Consider the following 23,174-nt stretch of genomic DNA (forward strand, 5'->3'; position numbering starts at 1 on the left):
AAGGTACAAGGCAGGAAGGAGGCCGTACACAGGTGCAGCTCACAGGAGAATTTCGTGGTGCTCACGAGCACGTGGGAGGAGGAAGGGCTGGGGTGCCTCAGATAATTCCTGATGCCATCTCCTCTTCCAGCTTGCACACTCCCCTCTGGCTGGCCCCAAATCCTGGCAATGGGTAACTCCTGCTGTCACTAAAGTCCCTCGCTGCTGAAAATGCAGTCAGGTCAGTGCACCAGAGGGATTGCTCCCACCAGAAAGGCCTCAACGTGCGGACACGTTTCCTGACCCTTCAAGCTACAGTGCTGGTTTCCTCTTCTCTTTGAGACAAAAGTGGCATGGCTGCCTTCTTGTGAGCCAAATCAAGGAAGTCCTGAGCAGAAAATAGTTTGTCTCACTGTGTTATTATCACGTTATTCCCTCAGCCATGAAGCACTGCCTTTGCCCACTTCCCTGTCTGACGGTCCCTTTGCCAGGCAAGGTGGGGGAACTAAGAGCACTGGGGTTTCTCCAGCTTGACCTCTTTTGTTTCAGGGATGCTTCCTCCCCCCCCCCCCCCCCCCCCCCCCCCCCCGCCCATTAAAGATCAAACAGAGGGAGGGGAAAGCCAAGCATAACTCCAAAGTCACAAAATTAGCAATCAGCTCACACTGGGCACAGCCTCTGAAGGCCTTATTCAGTGCTGGACCTGGTCAACTCTGCAGCCAATGGCTTTCACTTCTTTATTCCCATAATTTTTTTCCTATGTGTGTGAGTGCAAGGGAATGCTCTCAGCTACTTCAAGATGCCTCTTCTTCCCCACTCTCATCCTGTACCAAGGGAGGGAGGGGGGAAAAAACAGGGGGGTTTATGTATCCTGTTTTCCTCTCCCTGCTAAAGTACTGAGGGTGCAGGTGGGATGGCAGGAGAAGCCTCTCTTAAATAATTTCCTCCGGTCCCTTCTTAATTGATCTTATCCGGCCCCACAGGAGTCAGGCCCTGTAATGATTCTTTCATTCCTAGCACAGACAGTGTGCAGAAAACACAGGACTTGGTGCACTGCAAATGCATGTTTGCAGAGCCTTCCTACAACATCAGAAAACTAAGCACATTCTGACTTTCATGGAGAACAAAGAGACACAGGGACTTGTACCTTTAATTATCTGTCTTCCAGATGCTGAAATAAAATGAAGAGTACTTCTTTTTCACTCAGTTTTATTATAAAAATCAACATTTCATTTGTTACAACTTGGTTTATAGTAATAATTGGAAAGGATTTTTGTACAAGGTTTATATACACCGTATAAGTAAAGCACTTTATTTTACAAAAAAAAAAAAAGTGAGTGAGTGAATAGGGCTGACCAAATGTTGGCCATTATAATATAAATACATCCTTGCAAAGCACCACCGTACCAAAGCTGATGAACAAGAGACACCAGCTGGCTTTAAGACAATGACAAACAGTGATTAAAGCTTACACAACAGAACAAACAAAGCAAACCAAAAACAAAACAAAGATTTAAAATCTAAAAGCAGCACCAGATCCTTCACTTGCAAACAAGGCTAGTTCAGCTTAAGCCTGGTGGTATCCTCTTCACAAAAAAAAAAAAAACACTTTCATTTTCCCTTGCTGACTTTTAACTGCATGGCTTAAGGCTACAGCCATTTTAATCAGGACTTCAAAGCTGCTCCTTGTTCATTTAAAAGAGGGGAAGAAGACTGCTCAGCTAAGAGTTTCACCATAACAATCACCCTGCCCACTACTAAGACAATCTCTGTCCTGAATAAAGTATGGACAGTTTACTTACCCTGCCCTGCACGGTTTTGAAGCGAATCACCCAGCCCATATAAATGTTATGCTGGCATCATTGCTGCCCTTTTTAAAGATGGAAAACAAAAAATTTTGAGTGACTAGTGTATTTTAACTTCTTTTAGAAAGAAATTGACTGTTTTGCAGCCATTTTCAAGCTATTAGTTCATTCCTAACTTATTTTCAAGGTGTATCTGTCACCTGCCAATTAAGTTAAAGGGTAATTTCCAAGCAATAACACCATCAAAATGCAACTAAAAAAGTCTCATTGCTAAGAAAGCAATTTCTGAATAAAAATGCTCACATTATTTTTGCACTTAAACAATTATTTTTCTGTTTTAGATCTAAAAAGTAATCTGCTACACACACAGTACATGTTCAAAAGCAAATTCTGTCAGTAACAATATTGTGTGACAAACATGCTCAAGGCAAAAAGGTCAGAAAAAAAAAAGATTGATTACTTATTAGGAGATATTTTGAATAAGTCATCCGATTCAACAGCATGTGTGACCAGGGAATTCTGTAGTTCAAGCAGTTCCCCTCAGAATGGTGGTAATCAATTAATATGAGATTTGCCAAGCAATAAGGAATTGGAAATAACTCAATAGTCAAGACAGTGGCCTTTTCTTCATCTTAGTACAAGTTTAACTACCTTAAAGCAAAACAAGTTAATCTGTGTTTAAGACTGGCCAATCAAGCCATTTCTAGAGAATGGGCTATAATAACTAGAGAAGCAATGCAGAACTGGAGACCAGAACACCATCAAAGCCCATTAGTGTAATAAATAGGAATAACAGGGATTTTCCACATGTACCTTCACTTGCTGTTGACTGAAGCACCTGCTGTGTTCAAGCAGATGGGGTGCAATTTCCTTCATAATTACAGATTGTTTTTCATGTACCTTCACTCATCTGCAAAATGGACTCCAAAAGTGGGGGAACAGTATAAAAAATGTGCTTCCTCTCCTGTCTGGTCTGTCAGAGCATTTAGTGTTCAGGTTTAAAGTTAACAGGTATTCTGTGTCTGTCATACAATCTGGCCAAAAGAAGTCCAGTGTAGGGGAGACACAGCCGAACAGCATTCAGCACTAGCACTCTGAAAGGCAGGGAGGCTGAATCTGCCAATGTGCATGCACAAAAGAAAATTATTAGCTTTGGGTAAATCCAGATTATCAAGGATACGTGTACCTGCATACATACACTTGTACATGCACATTGAGAGGGAAATGTTACGGCAGTAATCTGGAATTTACAATATAGTTGTTAAGTTTCAATTCACAGCAAAATGAATCCTTTGATATCAACTGGCTCGTTTACATATTTGTCATTACTGTAAATATTTCATTTAATGTATGTGCACAGGTTACATGAACTTATACTCATGGAAGCCACACGCAGTGTGCACAAACTGAAACGTATGTATCAGAAAGATGATCAAATCCTACGTGTCCACCCCATTGACTTCAGCTGGGTTGTGTGTGGACATAAACTAGCACAGAAGGAAGGCAGCACGATCCATACGCAGAGAATGTCGTTCTTCTGAAGAACCTCGCTATAATTAACACACTTACAAATTTACCTGCAGTAAGTTGCTTCCAAGAGGAAGCTTTAGCAAGGTAGTCCAACTGCACCAGAAAGAGAATACCACTCCTTAAGCTCAACCATCCTGGAGTTTTTCAAACAGAAATTGGCACACTGAAAAAAGTATTTTGCAAGAAGAGACCATTGCCATTGCAGTACAAGCACTGGGACTGAGATACAACAACACAATATTCTTCTGAGTTCATTAGTGCAAGTTCCCACATATGAACCCCACGGAATGCTGCACATGAAAAAGTGTAAACAACAGAGAAATTCTAATTCTCATTGGCGTGCCAGCCTCAACACCCCCTGCCCTGACACAGTCGCCCTCCCCCCTTCATATACATGGTTTCGAGTTCCCTTAAGTTCACAACACCCTTCTCAACATCCATCCTGCTGGAGAACACAAGCAAGCTTCTTCACTAGCAAGGAAGAGCCAGAAGAACAGCTACCATGATTCCTAGATACCTAGAATGAAGCTGGGCAAAAAAACCCTTAGTATGCCAGATTCAGAGATCAACAGCTTGGAGATCACCAAGGCTTTTTAAAGTTTCTTCAGGTATCTTGGATTACTAGGAAAGACCCTTTATTACAGATGGAATCCCAATGACACAGTTTTCCTTGGAGCGGAAACCAAATGAGGATCCAGTACTCCAGATGAGTGGCAGCTAGCAAGAATAACTTAGCACTAATTTTGTCAACAGCATGAATTAAAGCCCATGCCATACTTTCAGATTATTTCTCTTTTAGTTGAAACTGGCTGGGAAACAAACAACAGAGAACAACAAAACCCAAATGGCACCTCTGGAAAGTTGAAATCCCCATAGCATGCCCAAAGGCGAGGAGGCAGAAACTCCTCAGAACCTTCTTTTGAGAGAGAAGACTCAGAGGGCCAGTCCTTAAAGGCATTGAGCACCTTTGGTGAATTTGATGTCAACGGAAGGTGCAAATGCATAATGCCATCTAAGGTCAGGTATACTGTGAGCTCCGATACAGTCAAAGCAGAGCACTGCACTGGAGTCCAAGAGAAGTTAATAACATTCTAGGTTGCCCCTTAACTGATACAAATAATGTTTTCACTTGATTAAATAATCTCCCTGTCAAAATCACCACGGTGAGGCTGATGGGAGAAGGGGCTAAATATGATAATATACTAAAATAGTTTTGTTAAGAATATCTTGAAATTTGACATTCACAGCGGTTAATACTAAAGTATTAAACTCATGCCACACAAAAGAGGAGGTATGTCAAAAGGTACATCAAAATCATACTGAGAGAAACTGGCTTTACCTAACACAAAGAGAACATGAGCAGTTAATACAGCAGGGGAACCCCTTCCAATGATCAAAACATCTATTTTTTTTATGGACAGTTGGTCCACTGAAAGTTAAATGCTTCCTTAGTAGGAAAAAATAATATATATATTTATTCATATATGATTTGTATACTGTGATATCAATACACACTGAAAGTACTGCAAGGATATATTATTCATTTACAGTAAAACTAACAATCCATGGTTAAATTTATAGTTATAAATATGTTGTCTGTATTATATGTGGTATAAAAATATTTGACATTTTGTGGGCACTAGGTCAAGATAAGGTTTTCCTTTTTAAGGGACTAAAAATCACTCAGGTATATGCATATTACCCTTGTCAATTATGTGAAAATCATACTGACCTGGTACAAAACAGAATCCTATCATGCTGTCAAAATGAAGAACGTAATGTATAGCATGATAATCACTGCATGACAAGGCTAATTAGGAGAAAAAACAGAATTTACAGCAGCCCACTTCTAGCAGTACTTTAAATAAGAATATCATGATTTAAAGTGACACAGGCAGGAAGAAAGGATGCAGCAGAGATAAGAAAACCTAATCGGGATTAAAAAAACGAATTTTAAAATAAACCCCCCAAAAATAATTGAAAATTCCAGAAGCAAGAAGAGAGCTCTAAATGCTAAATTATCTAGTTGGTTAATTGCATTAAGGAAAATCAGAGGTGTATTCATTTAAAAAAGTGTGTGATTTTTCTGGATTCACTGCTACAATTGTTGTATTCCTGTAGAAAACAAAGCCCTTTGTGCAAGGTTAGTATCTGTCCTGACTGCATTTTCAAGTTTATCTTTAGTTGTTGGCCCTCTGTAGTTAACATAGAGGATATTTGGCTACTTCCAAGTATCTATGGTATGCTGCTCTGAGATGGACTTCTTTATTATTAATTATTTTAAACATTTTTGGTATTGACAAACCCCACATATTACCTCTCTGGACAAGTAACATATCCCAGTCCTTCCATATCCTTACTTGCTCAGTCACTTCACTGGATTAAGGCATGTTTTTGTGTTCCATTTGCAAAAATAAAAACTTTTTGTACAAACGTCTGGGTTCTTTTACACAAAATTTTTTCTTCTTATAGCACAAGCAGCAGTTGCTGTTTAAGAAAATATATAAATATCCTTTTTTTTTTAATTCTTCTGTACAAATATCTTCAGTATTTCCCCACCCCATCTAGTAACATTTTAACTGTACACTGTCCTACCTCATTCCTTTTCCGAGAGCTCCCTCCCCCCCTCCCCAGTAGAATATTTTGTATTTACACTTTCACAGCGGAGGCAGATAATGGGGTGGGGGGGCTCCCCCTCATGAGGAGTCCGTGCAGGGGGACGGTGGCGGTGGGTAGAGGTGGTGGGAGTAGCTGCGCTCCGTGTAGGGGGAAGGCGGGCAGCTCTCGTAGTTCTCCTCCGCCGACAAGTACTGGCTGCGGGGGGTGGGCGGTGGAGGGACCGGCTCTGAGTCATAGTTCAAGTCACTGGTGTAGCCCTTGCCCGTGGCTGCCGTGACCCTGCGGCTGGGGGCATAGTCACTGTCACAGACGTCTGTGCTGCAGGGCGTCGTGGGAGGTGCAAAATGCCGGTAGCTGTAAGGCCTGTAGCTGCAGTGGGAAGATCGATGGGGGAAAAAAAAAGGGTCAGCGTATAGAAAGACTTTTGGCGATGCGCCCGTGAACAAGCTGGGGGGTGTCAGAGACTGAAACGGTTAATGATTTATGCATTCTAGGATTGCCAAGGGACTTTTGCAGGCTTCTGCAGGACTTTTGCATTATACCTCTGATGGCCCATCAAAGCCCATCCCCCCTTCCTCCCTCAGTCTTGAAGGGCGGGAAAAATCCTTTTGCCAGACCCCTCACAGAAACTCAGCACAGACTCAGAAGATGTTGGAGGCTCGTGGAATGGCCTGTGACACTAACCATGGATATAGAAACTCACGACTTCTTTGAGTGTGGGGGCTTCCCTCCTTCACCCCCAACAGATCAAGGCCACCACTTCAACTGACAGACATGGAAGCTGCAACTACCAAGTGTCATCGCTGGACCCCGTGGGCGGTGACTATACACATCTTTCAACTCTCAGCTTTTCTTTCCCTTACTCTCCTTTACCCTTATCTTGTCTTTCCTTTCTCTCCCTTATGCATTTTCCCCCCAGGGGTTACCCCTATGATAGATAATATAGATGACAACAGCCAAAATGCTAACATATCTGTTCAAACAAAATTGTTAAAACGAACCCTACCTATATGCGTTTAAAATAAACCCTACATATGTATGTTTTCAAACACCAATTATTCAGTTTCGTTTCACTCTAATCCACCCCAAAGGAATTATTGATAAGAACCTGGGTTACCCCCCCTTTTTTCTGGGGTGGGTCGTAACAGGGGTAATAAGCCAAAGTGGAAACAGCAAGCAGGTGAACCCCTCTGCAGCCATACACAGCATCACGCTCCTCTCGCTCTCACTGACTTCCCTGCAGAAGGGCCCACCTTCAACCACACACGTTACAGTGTCAGTCAAATTACAGCAACCAGTGAAAGTGATGCTAATTATTAATTATCTACAGACAACACATTCCCTAAGGACTTAATTGAGGTAGAAAAAATTGCTCCTGAGACAGTGGGGCAGGAAGGGTACGAATGTGCATGTCCATGTGTGTTGCAATTACATGGAGAAGATATTCTGTTTGTATTATGCAATTGCTGGATACAAACTTCTAAGCCCAGACAAGGAAACTGAAAATTACCTGGCACATTCATAGCAGTCAGGAGAATCACTCCTTAGAGCAGTAACTGGGATGAAATTCTCAAAGGCTGCTACCGCAAAACATCTTTTAAAATGAGCCCAATATAGTTCCAAGGAAACAAATTAGAAAGGGAAGTGCATGGTAGCTACAACTCCCAGTATCACAGTCAGTTGGGGATGCAGCTCCTCTATAGTCAAGTCAGAATATTAGGAAAGAAGTCAGATCAGAAGCAGCAAGATCAATGTTTAGTTTTGGGCAGTGGAGCATTTGGAAAACATTGAACCTTATGCTACACCCCTAATACCATTTTATCGTACTAAAAGGCACATCAGCTAACCACTGATCAGCAAGACTCATGCTGGTACCAGAATTTAGGTTTCTTTCATTAGAAAATTACTTATAATTTTAGAAGATTTTTTTATATGGCTGCAAGGGATCATTATAAACATCTGGTCTGACCTTCTGCACAACAGAGGCCATATTTTCTGCTAATGGAGAAGGGATGTCTGTTTAGCCCCAGAGACCTCATTATCCAAAAAACCCCAAAGGCGCTGTGTTAGGGAGGCACATCTTTCAACAGACAAATACAGCACTCTCTTCTCATTGACCAGATCTGCTGGTGACTTGGGAGGGGAACATTTACACCCTTGGGTAGTACAGGTCTGTTCCTCTATTTTTGTTCCTCTAACTTGCTATAAAATGATAAATAACTCCAGCATTCTTAAAGGAAAGGTGAGAAAGACACATTCAAGTAAACAGAGACAAAGCATATATGCCCATAAATACTAGTCAGAGAAAATAAGCAAAAGGTTGGCAACTTTTTCCAGATATTAACCCTTAATATGTCAAACTAGAAATTCTGTGGTTTATCTAGACCACAATATTAAATGTTACTTCTGACCTCCTTTATATTGTGAACTTTTTCTCCACAGGGTGTTTGCTTATAATTTCTGATAATTATGTAACAAGTTATTTTTGACAGAAGCCTAAAAAAGGGCTGGGTTCACTCCAGGGTAAGTATTTTTGGCTCAAAGTTATTACGGTACTGTGTTTCTTTTGGCGTTTAGCTAGTTTTGTGATGAGTGCTGTCAATCCCCCTAAATCAATATACCCAAGAGATGTATCACCAAAACCACTTAGTGTATGACTTACCTCAAACTGCTGCACTTGTACACACGCATCAGTAACCTGATACATGTGAACCCATCTAAGCACTAGTTTAGTGCTTGCAGAATTAGGGCCTTTGACTGCAATTCTTATGGAGCAGAGGCTGTCTTTATTCTGCATTTTCTACACTAACTCTTTGATCCTGACCGAAGCTATTGTTATAGTAATTACCTGTAGGATCTATGAGTGGATGGGCTGTTTGAAGAATAACCGAATTCCATGGTATAGTGTGAACGTTCGGTAGCTGGTGATGGTGGTGGGTTCAAAATCTAAGGAGTAAAAAAGGAAAAAAGCCACAGTTAAAAAGATACAAAGTAAACTCTTTCTTTTTAGTACTGTATTATAGGAACCTTAAATAAAGAACTGCATGCATAGCCCCTCCCAACAAACGTGATTTTTCATTTGTTTATTCCCCAGTTCTTCAACAGACACTCAAAATGCCATTTATTGCCATTCCTATTAGCTACTACTAAGCTCTTCTCAAAAAATGCTGACTGCTGTGGCTATTTTGACATATGCAGTGCTGAAAAGTAAAGTTGAAGCTAGCTGCTCAGTACTAGATTGTCACTAGGGAATACCACTGCCCCAGGCAAACTGGCAGATATCTACTTCTGCTAGCTGTAGTTCCCAAGCAATACTCTGCTTATAATACTTGCAGGATGCTAGCTAAGGCAAGGATTCTTTCCCTATACAGGCATGTTCTTACTGAACACAGCACTTGGATTAATTTAAAGCTGATTTAAAGCACAAGCGGTTGATTATCAGAACTGAAAGCAGACAGTTGAAGATTTCAACCTTCACTGACCAAGCATGTAACTCTTAAACACTTGACAGTGGCTCGGTGAACCTAATAAAAATATCTAAAACAACCACCACAGATGCTAGAAGTGAAGGGACGGGGAGCAGCATACTACCTACTTGTGACTAGAGGGATGTTGTGGAGCTGCAAAACATTTGTTTACTTATTTATCTGTCACTTGTAAGACACATGACATAAAACTTCATTTTAATTCCTTGAAAGTCTATACACAATCAATCATAGCTTTACTTTCAGAGGCATGTGGCAGAGTATAATGAAAGGAGATCTCTCTGCCAGAGCTGCTTAATATTTACAGGGATTTTTTTCATCTCCCCTGACATTCAATCTAACATTTTCTTCTGGCACTGAGCTCTCTCACAACTTTTTTAAATTAAGAGAAAATTTCTAGACTGTTTTGGAAAAAGACAATCTCATCTTCCTTCCCTTTCAAAATCACATGTACCCGATATTGAAACAAGTTTATCAGGCTAGAAACCTAAACCAAAACATTAATTTGTCAATCAATTAGACTCAGAAGACACCATTACTTCTCTGAAAGTTATTAAAGGTCTACAAATAATAGAATAACTTACTGGAGGAAAGTAAGTGCCTTTGGTACTTGAAGAACTACTGGAAGAGGCTCCAGTAACATGGGCCCTGTCATAGGGCGGTCCACTGCTCCCTCCCATAATGCTTAGGGAGCTGATGACAGATTTACCTCGAGACATACCTGAAGAACAAAAATGTATGTCAATATTCAGTTGAGAAAAGGAAGCTTAAAAAAATAATCCAGAGGATAACAGCTGTATAAGCACAATTTGTAGAGCCAAAATTAATCATCTTGGTATTAAAAACAATTTCAGGGCTCCTTGGTGGACAACAGAAATGAAGACTGTCATGGAATAAACGTGTTGGTTTTGTGCATCAGCTACTCAACTGCAGGACTTGGCACTGGGCTATACTAAAGCTGTATGAAGAGAAACACATTTCTTGCACTTGAATGGCTTGAAAAGACTTGAGAGAACAGGCATTCAGGCACTATTTCTGTGCCTCAGAATAAACCATGAAACTTACTGACCACCTGAACTGAGAAACTGAAATTGTGCAAGAGAAGAGAGGGTTTCTTGTTCTTTCATTTCAACATCATTATGTGAGCTTTCGTTAGTGACTGAAGCACACTGACACAGAGTCCAAGTGGAAAACGGTGCTCGAAATGATGGGGAAAATTCTGCTCAAAGAGACTTTATGCAGGTTATTACACAAAGTCATTTGATGCATTATTTTAACCCTGTAACAGCCTCACAGAGCTTCTGTTCTGACAGGAATCTGCCGGATCTGAAGTCACAAGTTACAGGACATATTTAATTAATATATGCAGAAGTAATGCATTTAAATGAAGTGCAACACTGTGATGGAGTCTTACTTCTTAAACAGAGTAAAGTGTGCTTGGACTGGTGTTAACAACTTCATCATGAAATGAAGTAAGCTGAGACTACAATTACTGCTGGTCATTATAGACTCTGCAAGAAGTTTCACAAGCATAAAAACTCAGTCTACAAACCTATCTAGAATAATTACATAATGTTTAAAGTCCCATGAACATAACTGCGTAACTTTACCCTGTACTGTCATGACACTTTGCTGATGCTACAGTGGTCCATAAAGAGGATTCTTTAGTAGCAGAAGAAGAAAACTCCCACATTATGTGCATCTATTTGAGCTTGTGGCTCTGCTAAGTACCTAAATGCTTGTGAATAGCATACGTAAAGTAGCAATTCATTATTATAAAGAAGGATGACAACAAGCCTTGAGAGTCCTGGCTTCCAATAGCTTCCAAGAATTATGCATCTGGAACAGACATTTCCTGTATGAATACGCACAGCTGTGTGGTACCAAAGAACAGGACAAGGATCACACCATTTACTTACCAGGAAGAGACCCTGACAAAGAGCTCGGGTGAGGCACATAACCCAGAGGTACAGAGGCTGGTCCATGCACCACATAATCATTGGTCATTGTTTCTCCATCTCCCTTCATGCGTGGGCACAGTACCCTCTGGCAGATGAAGTACATTGCCCCAACCACGAAAACTGTGAGGATCACACCAATGATGGAGCCGATCGTGTTGTTGGGCTGTGGCGCAGGTTCCTCTGTTGTGTCTAAGAGGGAAAAGGAAAATCAGACTACGAAAGTTTAAACCAACATCAGTTTTCCTTATATCTTTCCACACAGGAAAAATAAAGACCTCCTTTTCTGTAGGCAGACAACCACTTTCAAATTAATATATGAGAGGAACAAACAGGCCCCAGCACAGATGGCACTGTGCTGGGGACTCCTGTTATGCTTTTTCTTGTCATTAAGACAGTGAGAACTTATCATGTCACACCTGTTCATGTCACATAAGCACCTAGGTTATCCCTCAGTGTAACAGACTGACATTCCCTTTTCTCACCAGTGTAACACTCACTTATGGTGCATCACCTCTATCGTTCAGTAGTGATGAATTTTGGGCTTGATACTATTTATTAAACTACCTAACCTGCAACACATCTGACCCACCCTCAGTTATAGCTGAGCATCAGCTTGAGAGGTGCCATTTTATGAGGAAACTGTATCCAAAACAATTACTCAACAGTCAAAATGAGTGGCTTTCCCTACAACACCAGTTCTAAGCAATGACATTTTTGACAACTCCCCGCCTGTGCTTCATGAATTTGACAGGAAAAGCAGACTAAAGTATTTTCCTGTTCTAGTCAGTGTTTTACATCTTACATATTACTGCAAGTTTTTTCCTCAACACATTTTCTTCTCCCTGAACACCAAACCCACACTTAAACCAGCTTGTCACAGTCTACAGAGATAAGTAAACAGACTTCTGATCATACTGAAAGAGGGATGGTGACAACTGCAATTTTATTCTGGAAAGGCCAATTTTCCATCTTCTATTACAAAACTGGAAAACATATAAACTATAGTAAAGGTAACTACACAAGTCTGTGATAATGTCACTGGTAACTTGGTAGCATGACAGAACATCTCCTATCATTCCTTCTCAAGATCTGGCTTTGCATTTTCACCTTACGTGTGTGTCACCCGTGATATATGGATCTCTAACACAAGAAGAGATGTCCCTATTTAAAATTTCTTTTAAAGCACCAACAGTGAAAATGAACTTTTAAGTTGGAATTTTAAAGGCAGTGGTATCCTTGTAGTGCCCCGGAGATTTCGAGTTAGTGGATATCACGTTACAAATCATATATCAAGCTCAGAATTATATCTTTTCAAGATAAAAAGGAAATTTTAGAAGGTTTACTCTATAAACAGAGTACTCCTCTAATTCTAAAAGCACCTGCTATTAACTCCCTGGATGAGAAAACCATGAAGCAGAGCAGCTATATGTAAAAGCCTCAGGGTGATAGATTTTTTTTAACACTGCACCAACTCAGCATACTAACACATTATAGTAAAACAAACCTTTTATTTCTTTTAAAAGTTTAAAAAGGTGAGTGGAAAAATAACTAGCCTTCTCTGCCTCAGAAACTACTTGTTCAGAACACAAATTAATTTTTTTATTTCTATTCCACCATGTTGTGCATTAATTGCATGACAGCAGTTATGAAAAGGAACATTAATTCTGGGAATAATTAATTCGGTCTGGTTGACAGAATAAAATCTAACTTGTAGGGAAGATGAGAAACAAATTTTTGATGCTGTAACCAAGTTTCTAGTCTCAGGTAATACACTTACAGCATCCTTGCTCATCTGAGCTGTCACTGCAGTCCAGGTTGTGATCACATTTCTTGCTTTTCCCAATGCACTGCCCACTGGCACAGCGGAACTGATCGGTTAAACAAAGCACTGCGAAGAGAACCACCCACACACCAAGCGTCAGTGTCAAAGGCTTCTCCTCTTCAAAATTAAGAAACAAAGACACCAAAGTGTACAGTCAGGAGTATCTTGAGAGAGCCTAGAGTGCTGCAATCCTAATTTCTGAAAGTAGCCAATGACACTAAAAGTCCCTCATGTGAACCATGCAAAAGTGATTCAGTGTTTTGTTGAGGATAGTGCACACTGGGTTACCTGATCCTTACTGCCTGCTTACAGTAAGAACACTACAAGATAAAGATACCTCATCTAAAATAACTCAGAAGCAGAAGGCCATTGAGAAGATAGGCACTTATCCCAGGACACAGTTATTTACTATAAGAATCACCAAATCTAAGCATTTACTGTAATATAAGAGAGAAGAATTAAGTTATTAAAAATAAATCTGCCAAACCATGATGATAAAATTGTTTAAGAAAGATAAATGTGGTTTCTCATTGTCCTTGTGCTCTTCCTGTAAACCAGAGAGCTCCTTGACCATGAGACAATATATTTTACTTGTCATTATGTTTTTAAACTGAAACGAAAGACATAATATAAAACTGAAGCTTTGTCACTACACTCAAAAAATAAACTACCACTTTGGGAAAAAAGGTGCTGCAGGCAAGGTGCTGGTCACTGCTGTTTACACATATTCCTGCCTCCTGTTTCTCATAAATCCAGAAATATTTTCCATCTTCAGTTGAATTAAAAACTTATTTGTAATCAATGTGAATAGTCTGAATGGGCCGCTTTGAAGGTAATAAACAGCCCCCAGTCTGACATCTCCAGTTGTTGAGTGACAACTGGGAAGCTAACTTGCATCTCAACTGGCTAACAATCACCTTTCATCACACAGCCATTTCTGCATCAGTCTGTATGTTTTTGTTTGAGCTGAAGCACATCTTTTCCATCAGCAAAACCTGTCCTTTCCAAAATTAAAAGAACCTAATTCTCATTGTACTAGCAACAGTGCTTCCCTCTGTAATGATGGCTTAAATACTATCTTTTGCTGTGCTCTACAGGAAGAAGAGGTCTCCAGAAATCTCATCTGTCTCTCACTACTGCTTACTCAGAAAAACTCATTTTGTTCAGGTATTGTAAAATAAACAATCCCACAACCTTTACTTGGTACAAGGTACACAAAAAGCAGTGACAAGGAATTGCTCCACTTGGTAGTTCACTCACAGATACCAGGTTTTTAGAGCTTAAAATCATACCATTTTTAATAGTACTTTTTACAGTGTTTAGACCACTGTGATGGAGATCAGTCTTAATTTCCACTTCACAGGTAGAGAAACAAAAGTATAGAGTTACAAAATAATTTCCATTGAATAGACCAGTTTAAAAACTAGCAGAACCTTGGATCCTTCCAAATCCTACTCAGTAATAACACCGGTATTTATCGTAGTGTCCCTATGACAGCTCTGTTTTCACCACACTTCAAAATATCCTCTGTACCTTCACAGTTCTTCTCATCTGAGTTGTCCTGACAATTTGCTTCTCCATTGCACCGGAGGGCACTGTCTATGCACTGTCCACTTTCACACTGGAACTGGGTATCTGAGCACACTGGGCAGTTCTTTTCATCACTGTGGTCTTCACATTCAGTGAAACCATCACAGCGCCAGGCCACCGGGATGCAGTCAATCTCACCTGTGAAACAGGTGAATTGCTGAGGGGAGCATGTTGGTGGTTCTTAAAAAATCAAGCAAACAAACAAAAATTAAAAATCCAGGTGAACAAACAGCTCATGCAGGTGAAGAGCTCAGCTGCTTTCACTTATCAAAGCAGCTGATAAACATGCCATGTCACAAGGTAACTTCCACACCCACTGCCTCCACAGTCATTTGTGTAGACCTTGAGCCCCATGTGACTGATGAAGGCTCACATCAATGGGGGCTTGACAGACAAAGAACAAGAGGAACAGAGAAATAGGCCCATAAAACATGATTATTTTCTTCCTTTCCCATTTAAGACTCCTACACCCGTCTCTTAGTAGGTCTTCAACTCTCCATTTGAAGTCACCACGCTTTTCTACTCCTCCTTTCCTGCAACACCACTATATACACAGCTGATGGCTTACTCTCTTTTTAAATGTTTGACAGTCCTTGTATAGAAAATGTTATAAGGATGTAATGTGCTGTACATGGATGCACTGTACTAGACTCAATGTCTAGTTATGTGCCCTTGCCAGTTCTGTTCAGTCAAAATTCTTTTAAAACAAAAAACTGCTCCATCTAGTCAAGTTCCACTACCTCAACACATCTGTTAGCTGTTATTTAATATTTACTACATTAACTGTTAATCTCATGCAGTAAGTAAGTGTGGGATTTTTTCCTCTTTTTTTAATCCCCATTTCCTCCCTCTGCTTTTTGGCCTGGTATTAAACTTGCTCTGAGAAAATATCTGGATTATGTTAGCTCTTATTCCATTGTGAGACCACATGCCGCCTCGATGGCGAGAAGATTGCATAATAAATCCATTCACTACAGTGGCACAAAGAGATCCAAGCACTTAAGTGTCTCTCCTCCATTTCAACCCCACCCCTGGAGACACCAGGGTGTGGGTTATAGTGACTGTATCACCATGGAGGAGGCAACTTGCCCTTCTGGCACTGAAGTTCAGAAAGACACACGCAGGGTGAGCTTGAAAAGGACAACAGAGAAGAATAAAATGGCACAGACAGTGCAATATGCCAAAATGTGAGACTCTACCCCTATTTGAAAAAGGAGAACATATGGAGTGATAGAAAAAAGTGATAAAAAAATCATACAATTAAAAAATGAAGTCGAAATAATTTAGTGGTCTTAAGTAGAAAGGGTGAACAAAAATCCTTATTCAACAGTCAGTGATTTTTTTCCTTTTCCCTTACTCCTTCTCAGTACTTCCAGATTTAGCTGAACGGGGTGGGAAAGAGGAAATGTGTAAAACTGCGTAACGGCACCTGGTGCGCTGCCATGTTCTTTTTGCTCAGAAGCCAGCCCTGAAGATGGAGACACCCCACAACCTTAAAGGTGACAGCTCAGTGACAGGGAGCATGGGAAAGACTTACCTCCACAGGACAGCTCATCCTGCAGCAGAACAAGGTGGACTGGGCAAGAACAGCGTGTGGTGCCATCGCCCTTCACAATGCAAATGTGTGAGCAGCCACCATTGTCTTGAGAACAAGGATGTTGTCCTGTGATTTTAAAAATAAGAAAGACGGGGACTGACAAGGAATCTCCACTTCTTTTATAACCTTTCAGTGATTTCTCTGGGCCCATTGGTCTCCCTTCATTACTTCCTTCCCCCTGGGGAGAGCATTACTAAAAAATCCCTGAAAGAGTTGTATTTTTCCCTTTACATCAGTAATTATAACGCACATTGGTAACTGTCCATGATCTGAAACCACTGTAAGAATTGTGCCATGGCATCTACTAAAACGGTACTCAAAGCATTTTGCTTCTTGTGTGAGGTAGAATTAGTTCTCTGCAGCAAATGGTAGTATTAGTAATACAAAAAGATGTCTTGGATTCCATACTTCATTTTCTCTATCAAAGACCATTAAAAAAGTAAACCTTTCTAATTTATGAATTCTGAAGCTTCTGTGCTGTCTCCAAAATTCAAATTAACATGCTCTAGATAAATATGTCTCTTCATTTTAATGTTTAATAAGGACAACATACTTCTCTTGGAACTCCTGACAGATTTATTGAGATTAATAGCACACAAAACTAGTAGTAGTCTGCACTGATGTTTTAATTAAGCATCCCCAGACATTTTTCTACATATTTCTCCCAGGCATGCACCACAGCCTACTAACCAGGTGTATTTCCTCCAGGATGACAGCAACTCTACTGCTTTAACCATCTACCTCCCATCATTTCAAGAGTTATGTGTGTGGGGAAAGGCCTGGTAAACAGAAAACTTTTAAAAGTGCCACCATGTTCAATACAAATTGTTATTTAATACACACTTCTTTTGTCCAATGCAACATTGCTCTCTGTCATTCACTTTCAATATGAATTACCACCATCAAAAACTGTTCACTTTGCCTTCAAGGCAGGCAGTCCATTGAAACATTTGCTGCTAGTAAAAGCCCCGAGAGCTGTGCTTGCCTAAAGAGAGCAAACAACTAATAGCAGTTCACTAACATGATCCAGAAAATCCTCTCCTGGGGATAACAGGATGTTTCCACTGTGCCTAGAGACATTCAAATGCCAGGTGCCTGTATGACACTACTAACAAAATTGTCATCAGCAACAAAATATTATGCTGGGGTTGTGAGAGATTTCCAATCCATTGCCAACTGCCTGAAGGAAACAATCTTAACAGTACCCTGACAACCAACCGACACCAACTTCTGGTCCCTCCGATCTGCACTGATGTTAGTCAGCAATAAGGCAAAAGAAGCTAGTGTCTCTGTGGCCACTCCTTGGCTCGAGTCTCACAGGCACTGTTTGCACCTGCAAACAGGGATTGCACTTACTGTATTCCTGAATGTTGAGTTCTTTCACAGCATGGATGTCACTGAGTTGTGCAATACGAGCTTGGACCTTTGTACGTCCTTCTCGACCAGTCATATCAATCTTTTCAATCATCTGCTGCTGTCTATCAATCCAATACAGCCAGTTTTCAAATACAGTGAGTCCTACAGGCTGCAAGATATTAGAGTCTTCCAAAACAATCCGGTTAGCACCTGCAGAAGGGAAAGAGTGGTGTAGTTCAGCTAAAATAAACTCAATTACTATCAGAAACACTTTCTACACTACTCACACCACTGTTTTTCACTACTTCTATGCTACCAGGTAAGCCTACTATAAAACCCCAAGCAATCCATGGTCCTCTGATGCATGACTAATGCATTTTGCAGACAGATTTTTTTTTTCTGCTTTCATCAAGAAGACAGTTTTTGTGCTTCAAAAATATCTACTGTACTTAAGAAGCACCTGGAATTGGGGGTTCAGCTCTCATGAGCCTTTCCAGTCTTTTCTCAATACGATGGAAATTGGTAGTTCTTTTCATTCTTCTTTCCCTTTTTGGAGAGATCAATTTCTTTGTCTTGCCATACAACAGGGAATAAGAAGATAGATTACTAGCTTGAGCTAACTAATACAAGATGAAATCCAAGTGAAGGTAAGGTAGTTAGTATTTCTCACATGAATTAGGAGATTAACATGACATCTGACTTCCTCATATTCTTTTCTTTCAACTACATTACCTTCACTAAGCTATTCATGCTAAATTGGGAATGCTCCTTTCTTCCTAGAGAAGACCTACTTTCCTGAGTTCCTTTAGCAATCATGCTACTTCATGGTTAACACTCCATATAAGCAGAAGACAGCCAAAAGTTGTTTTAAAGGTATCATTAAAGACTGTCCAAAGAGAGTGAAGACTTTATAACTCACACAGAAAACAAGTATGTTAATCAAAACCTGAGGGCTCAGGAGGGAGGTTTAAGCCATGCTTCCTTTATTTAACACAATATGACATGGTCATTAACACTCAAATATTCAGTGTGTTTATCAGATTCTGACCACAGCTGAAACAATATCACATAGTCTACACTTAGGCTACAGCTTGAAAATTTACATATAAATCCTGGTATTTCAGTTATCTAGGCTTATTTTTCACTTTTACTTCAGCAGACAATAGTTTTACCTACGTTCATCCACAGAACAATTTCCAGCAATTTTTATATCTAGTTCTGTAAGAAATATACTAGAATAACTGAATACCATGGGAAAAAAATCTACCACATCTCTACCATCCCACACAAGATAATGTAACAGGACAGAAGACACATGCATTTCATGATTTTATACTCTGAGTAAATTCTATCCCTCTGCTTTGTTTAGTAGCAAGAAGAGGTTTTTCACTTGTTGAGAATTTTATGAACAGTATGTCAGTGATGACGAGTAACAAACAAATTCGATGGTGAAAAATGTATTTACCTCCTTTTTGCTAAATGCACACAGAGCTCAGAAGTTAAGCAACCTTCCAAACATTTACTAAGCGTTAGAATCCAAGCAGAACATGGAAATTCAAATCAGCTAGACTGGAGTCTCACCCACCACTTTGGAATAACATCAGCAATGGTCTGATTAAGAAAAGATGTTGATGGATTCTGAAGGAGGTTATACCCTGATGTAGAAATTAACAGACTGAGTGATGTAAGTCAATCTAAATAACTGCAACCATCTATTAACACCCATGAACATGACTAATTGAATAGGGAAAAGGTGAGAAAACAGAAACCTGAATCATAAGAAGAAAAGATAAGCTGGGAATAGGGCAAAATGCAAAGATGACAGTAAGAAATACAAAAATTAAGACACTGACCTACCCAAATGGAGTCTATACATGACCTGCTCTGCCATGACAATGTCAATCAGCATGGCATTTTGCAGTATGCACTCAGAAGCTTAAAATTTTCACTTCCTTAATGTTTTAATCTTTCTTTTTAATATTCATGACCAAGTATAACTGACTATTTCTGACTAAAACAAGACCCTAAATTCCTTTTTTCCATAAACCAACAATAAAATCTGAAGCTGACTCAGAGTGCTAGTTTCCTTTATTGGGAATGTCAGGTGAAAGGGAGACATGATTAAGAGGAGCTTTGTCTCCTGGCATCACCATCCTCTCTCCAGCAATGACCAAGTCTTTTACCAAAAGACTTAAACCCAACCAAATAAATACAAAAATCAGGACACATCCCATAGCTCATTCTATTTACAAATAAAAATTACTTAATTCCAGAACCATTAGACATTTCCAAATCACACTAAATTTTCTGGAACAGAAGAACTAATTTCCAAATAGTTTCCATGGCAGGGAGCTAATTCCAGTCATCTTTTCATAAACCATGTGAAGACTCTGGTTAACTCCAGTAGGATCTCCCATTTGGGCAGAATACCGAGTCCTAACTGCATGCCTGAAGGACAGGGAGGAAAAGAGACTGCATCACATAAAAGGCATTCTAACTGTACTTGTCTTTATGAGTGCTGGCATCTACAGAGTTGACAGAGCAAGAGACTGTGAATGTTTTAAATAAGCTAACATGCAGAAAAATTACTCTGCTGGTCAAAAGAGCCTATTAATCAGCATTCCTAAGCACAGGAATGCATCTCAGCAGTTAGCAATTTATCATGGTGATTACAGCAATCTATTTGTGGTGCAAATGCCAAAAAGCAAGAGAGGTTCTGGAATGATTTTAGTTTGTGTTCTTCGAAATACGGTGAGCTTTTACTATAATCCAACACTGGTGATCCAACAACCACATCTTTAAGAAAAAAGAAAAGCAGAATCATTAAAACCATACTGAACTGGAATTTAGACCCATCTCCTTCTCTGGTGTTTTAATTTTGGGCAGATAACAAAGAGAGAAATAAAGCATGGTGTGATATTCTGCCACCTGTTACTCTACTCATGCAAACTCTGGATCTGGGACAGCTTAGAACATACTGAGCTACACCACCCCATTTTTTTTTTTATCCAAAAATAATTCACAAACTCGGGTTATGTCTTACTGTTTTAAACTAGGATATTGCAATTCATTAGTGACCCTGAACCTTTCAGTGACACACCACTGAAAAAAAAATTACTATTTTTCTGAGCCTCGGTTCCAACCATCTAGAGAAACTGAAATGTTTTCCAAAACAAAAGCTTATTCTAGCAACTTAATATAAGGTTGAAAATCACAGCAGTGTCAATGGGGTTACACACTGATAGTTTGAATGAAGGTATCGTGTCATAAGTGACAGACATTACTACAAACTATTTTAACTCTTGTTAAGTTCTCAAACTTGCTCACAGATTCCAAAGCGTGTCCTTATTTCCTTACATGTGTACTTATGCTTATGACAGTAAAAACCACTGCTGAAGTAGAAGGACATGCACTATTCAAATTGGGGATGGGCTTACCATGGAGGAAGGAGAATTTCAGCTCCTGTCCTCCAGTAGCAGGAGTGAGATATGGGCATATACCCCATCAGCTAACAGAGATGGGTATGTGTGTGCTCAGAACATGCTCTCACTTAAAGCAGCAACATCTGGCCTAATCCATATCACAAATTACTACTGATGCTATGTGAGGCAGCTGAGCTGATCCAGCAGTTTGCTGGATTAGGCTAGTAAATGAAAGACATCTCAGTCTTTCTCACCCAATCTGGACCACTTGATTTTTCCCTCTTCTTTAACTCCACTTCTGGTTCCTTGCTGGACTACTTCCTGAACCAATTCAGCTTTCCAAGCCAACAGAACACCATTCTCTATTTTTCTTTTTCTGTATATTGTTGTTAGGTTATTATTTTGCTTATATGGTTAAGTGAGCTGAATCAACTCATAGAGGAGGTCAGACAAGCACCATAACCAACCTTAGGGAGTAGGCAAAAAGAATCCCATAGCTGGAGGAGGGAGCTTTTTGTCTTTTGAGAACAGACATTAGATCTGCTTAATTCTTCTCACATCTTTTCACCCTAAATGATAGGTGCATAGGTAACCTGGACACCTGTTGCTTTAATTTTGCTGGACAGATTTTCCCACCAACAGGGAACTTTTCTCCAACTGACAAATTACTGCACCAAAACCAATGCCTTTAAAAACAACCTTCTCCCTTCCCTCTCCAAAACTGCTGCAATTTATTTGTGAACTAACTTTGGGAAACCATACTAAGGTCTTGCAGGGAGAAACTGAAGTAAATAGCATGTGTAGCAATTAATAATGCAAATCACAGATAGAGGCATGAAACTGTAAGGGCATGATGCATGAATCACGCACATTCCTTGGCTGGGAATTTGGGGAGTGATTACAATCATAGTATAGACTGTTTATAATAGGAAGAAAAAGATGACACCTTTTTCTGCATTCCCCCACACCCACAGCACACAAATGAATCACTGAATTAAAGTGCTACTCTACCTGACAGGTCACTACTTTCAATTCTCCGCAGATCTGAATCAGCCCAGAACAACTTGCCTAGCTGGCTGTCGATAGCTAAGGCTACGGGCTTGCTCAAACCACTGAAAAAAAGGACTTCTCGTTCAGTTCCATCCAGTGCTGCTCTCTCAATTTTAGGAGACCTTTCCTGTAGGTTGGTGAAATACATGTACCTGGAACAGGAAGGATTAGAGGAAAAAAAGTTTATTTGATCTTTCCACATTTTTGCTATAAATCCAGGACATCTTAACAAACGTCAAAGTTAGTTTTATTCTGACAAACAGAAACCAAGCGGCAGCAAAAAACCAACTTGATTCTCAAGCCCTTCAGCCTGAATTCCCCCACATGACTATTTCAGCTACATACCCTTTCTCTGGATTCACCACAATGGCTCTGGGCCTATCCTGATCTCCTTTGAGCACCACTCCCATGGGTCTCCCATCCACGCGTGTCACATTGATCACATTGGTAGCTTCGCAGGTCCAGTAGATGTAACGGCTGTAGATGTCAATGCTCAGGTCATAAGGCTGCATATCTAGGTTCTGATTGGGAACTGGGCTTGTCACAACAGTGAGGCTCTAAAAAAAAAAAAAAAAGTAACACACAGAAGAACATTTAATCATCATAGAACATGAATAATTATATTTGCTATGGCTATACCATGTACTGTTCAGAAAAAGGAGATGACCAAAATACTACCATAAAATATGGCAGAATAAGGAGAGACTTAGGTCCCATTGTCCCACCAACACCTTTGATAATATATAGAAACTTAGTCCTAATGGTTTGTTGCAATGGCAATCATGTAAGCTGATTGCAGCTCATAAGACTTCACAAGTTTGATCAGTAAGTCCAAACTGTGTTGAAAGTCCAGGGTCAACTTCTGTATTTCCTCTGCTTTTTTGACAACTCTTAGTTCGGTCTGGATAGACCCAAACTCAGCATATCTAACACTCTACAACAGAAATACATCACCACT

General features: G+C 40.0%; 1 protein-coding gene and 1 long non-coding RNA gene across 3 annotated transcripts in view; one reads left to right on the forward strand and one right to left on the reverse strand.

Annotated features, from left to right (window-relative positions):
* Positions 1-1,294: 1,294 nt before the first annotated feature.
* LRP6 (LDL receptor related protein 6) overlaps positions 1,295-23,174 on the reverse strand; it is a 129,294-nt gene continuing 107,414 nt past the window's right edge. For both annotated transcript variants that reach the window (XM_017832856.1, XM_017832857.1), the window contains 10 exons: positions 22,562-22,773; positions 22,178-22,368; positions 17,745-17,954; positions 16,329-16,454; positions 14,735-14,971; positions 13,157-13,267; positions 11,338-11,568; positions 10,003-10,139; positions 8,782-8,879; positions 1,295-6,302 (listed from right to left, as the gene is read on the reverse strand). In XM_017832856.1, the coding sequence (XP_017688345.1) occupies positions 6,011-6,302; positions 8,782-8,879; positions 10,003-10,139; positions 11,338-11,568; positions 13,157-13,267; positions 14,735-14,971; positions 16,329-16,454; positions 17,745-17,954; positions 22,178-22,368; positions 22,562-22,773 (1,845 nt within the window). In that variant the 3' untranslated portion in view covers positions 1,295-6,010. The remainder of the gene's footprint in view (positions 6,303-8,781; positions 8,880-10,002; positions 10,140-11,337; positions 11,569-13,156; positions 13,268-14,734; positions 14,972-16,328; positions 16,455-17,744; positions 17,955-22,177; positions 22,369-22,561; positions 22,774-23,174) is intronic.
* On the forward strand, positions 8,444-16,374 carry LOC108506163. The gene is made up of 3 exons (XR_001877700.1): positions 8,444-8,456; positions 14,299-14,368; positions 16,159-16,374. It is a non-coding gene; the product is annotated as an uncharacterized LOC108506163 (long non-coding RNA).

The sequence above is a fragment of the Lepidothrix coronata genome, unplaced genomic scaffold, assembly GCF_001604755.1.
Source record: "Lepidothrix coronata isolate B3197 unplaced genomic scaffold, Lepidothrix_coronata-1.0 Scaffold208, whole genome shotgun sequence".
NCBI classification, from domain to species: domain Eukaryota; kingdom Metazoa; phylum Chordata; class Aves; order Passeriformes; family Pipridae; genus Lepidothrix; species Lepidothrix coronata.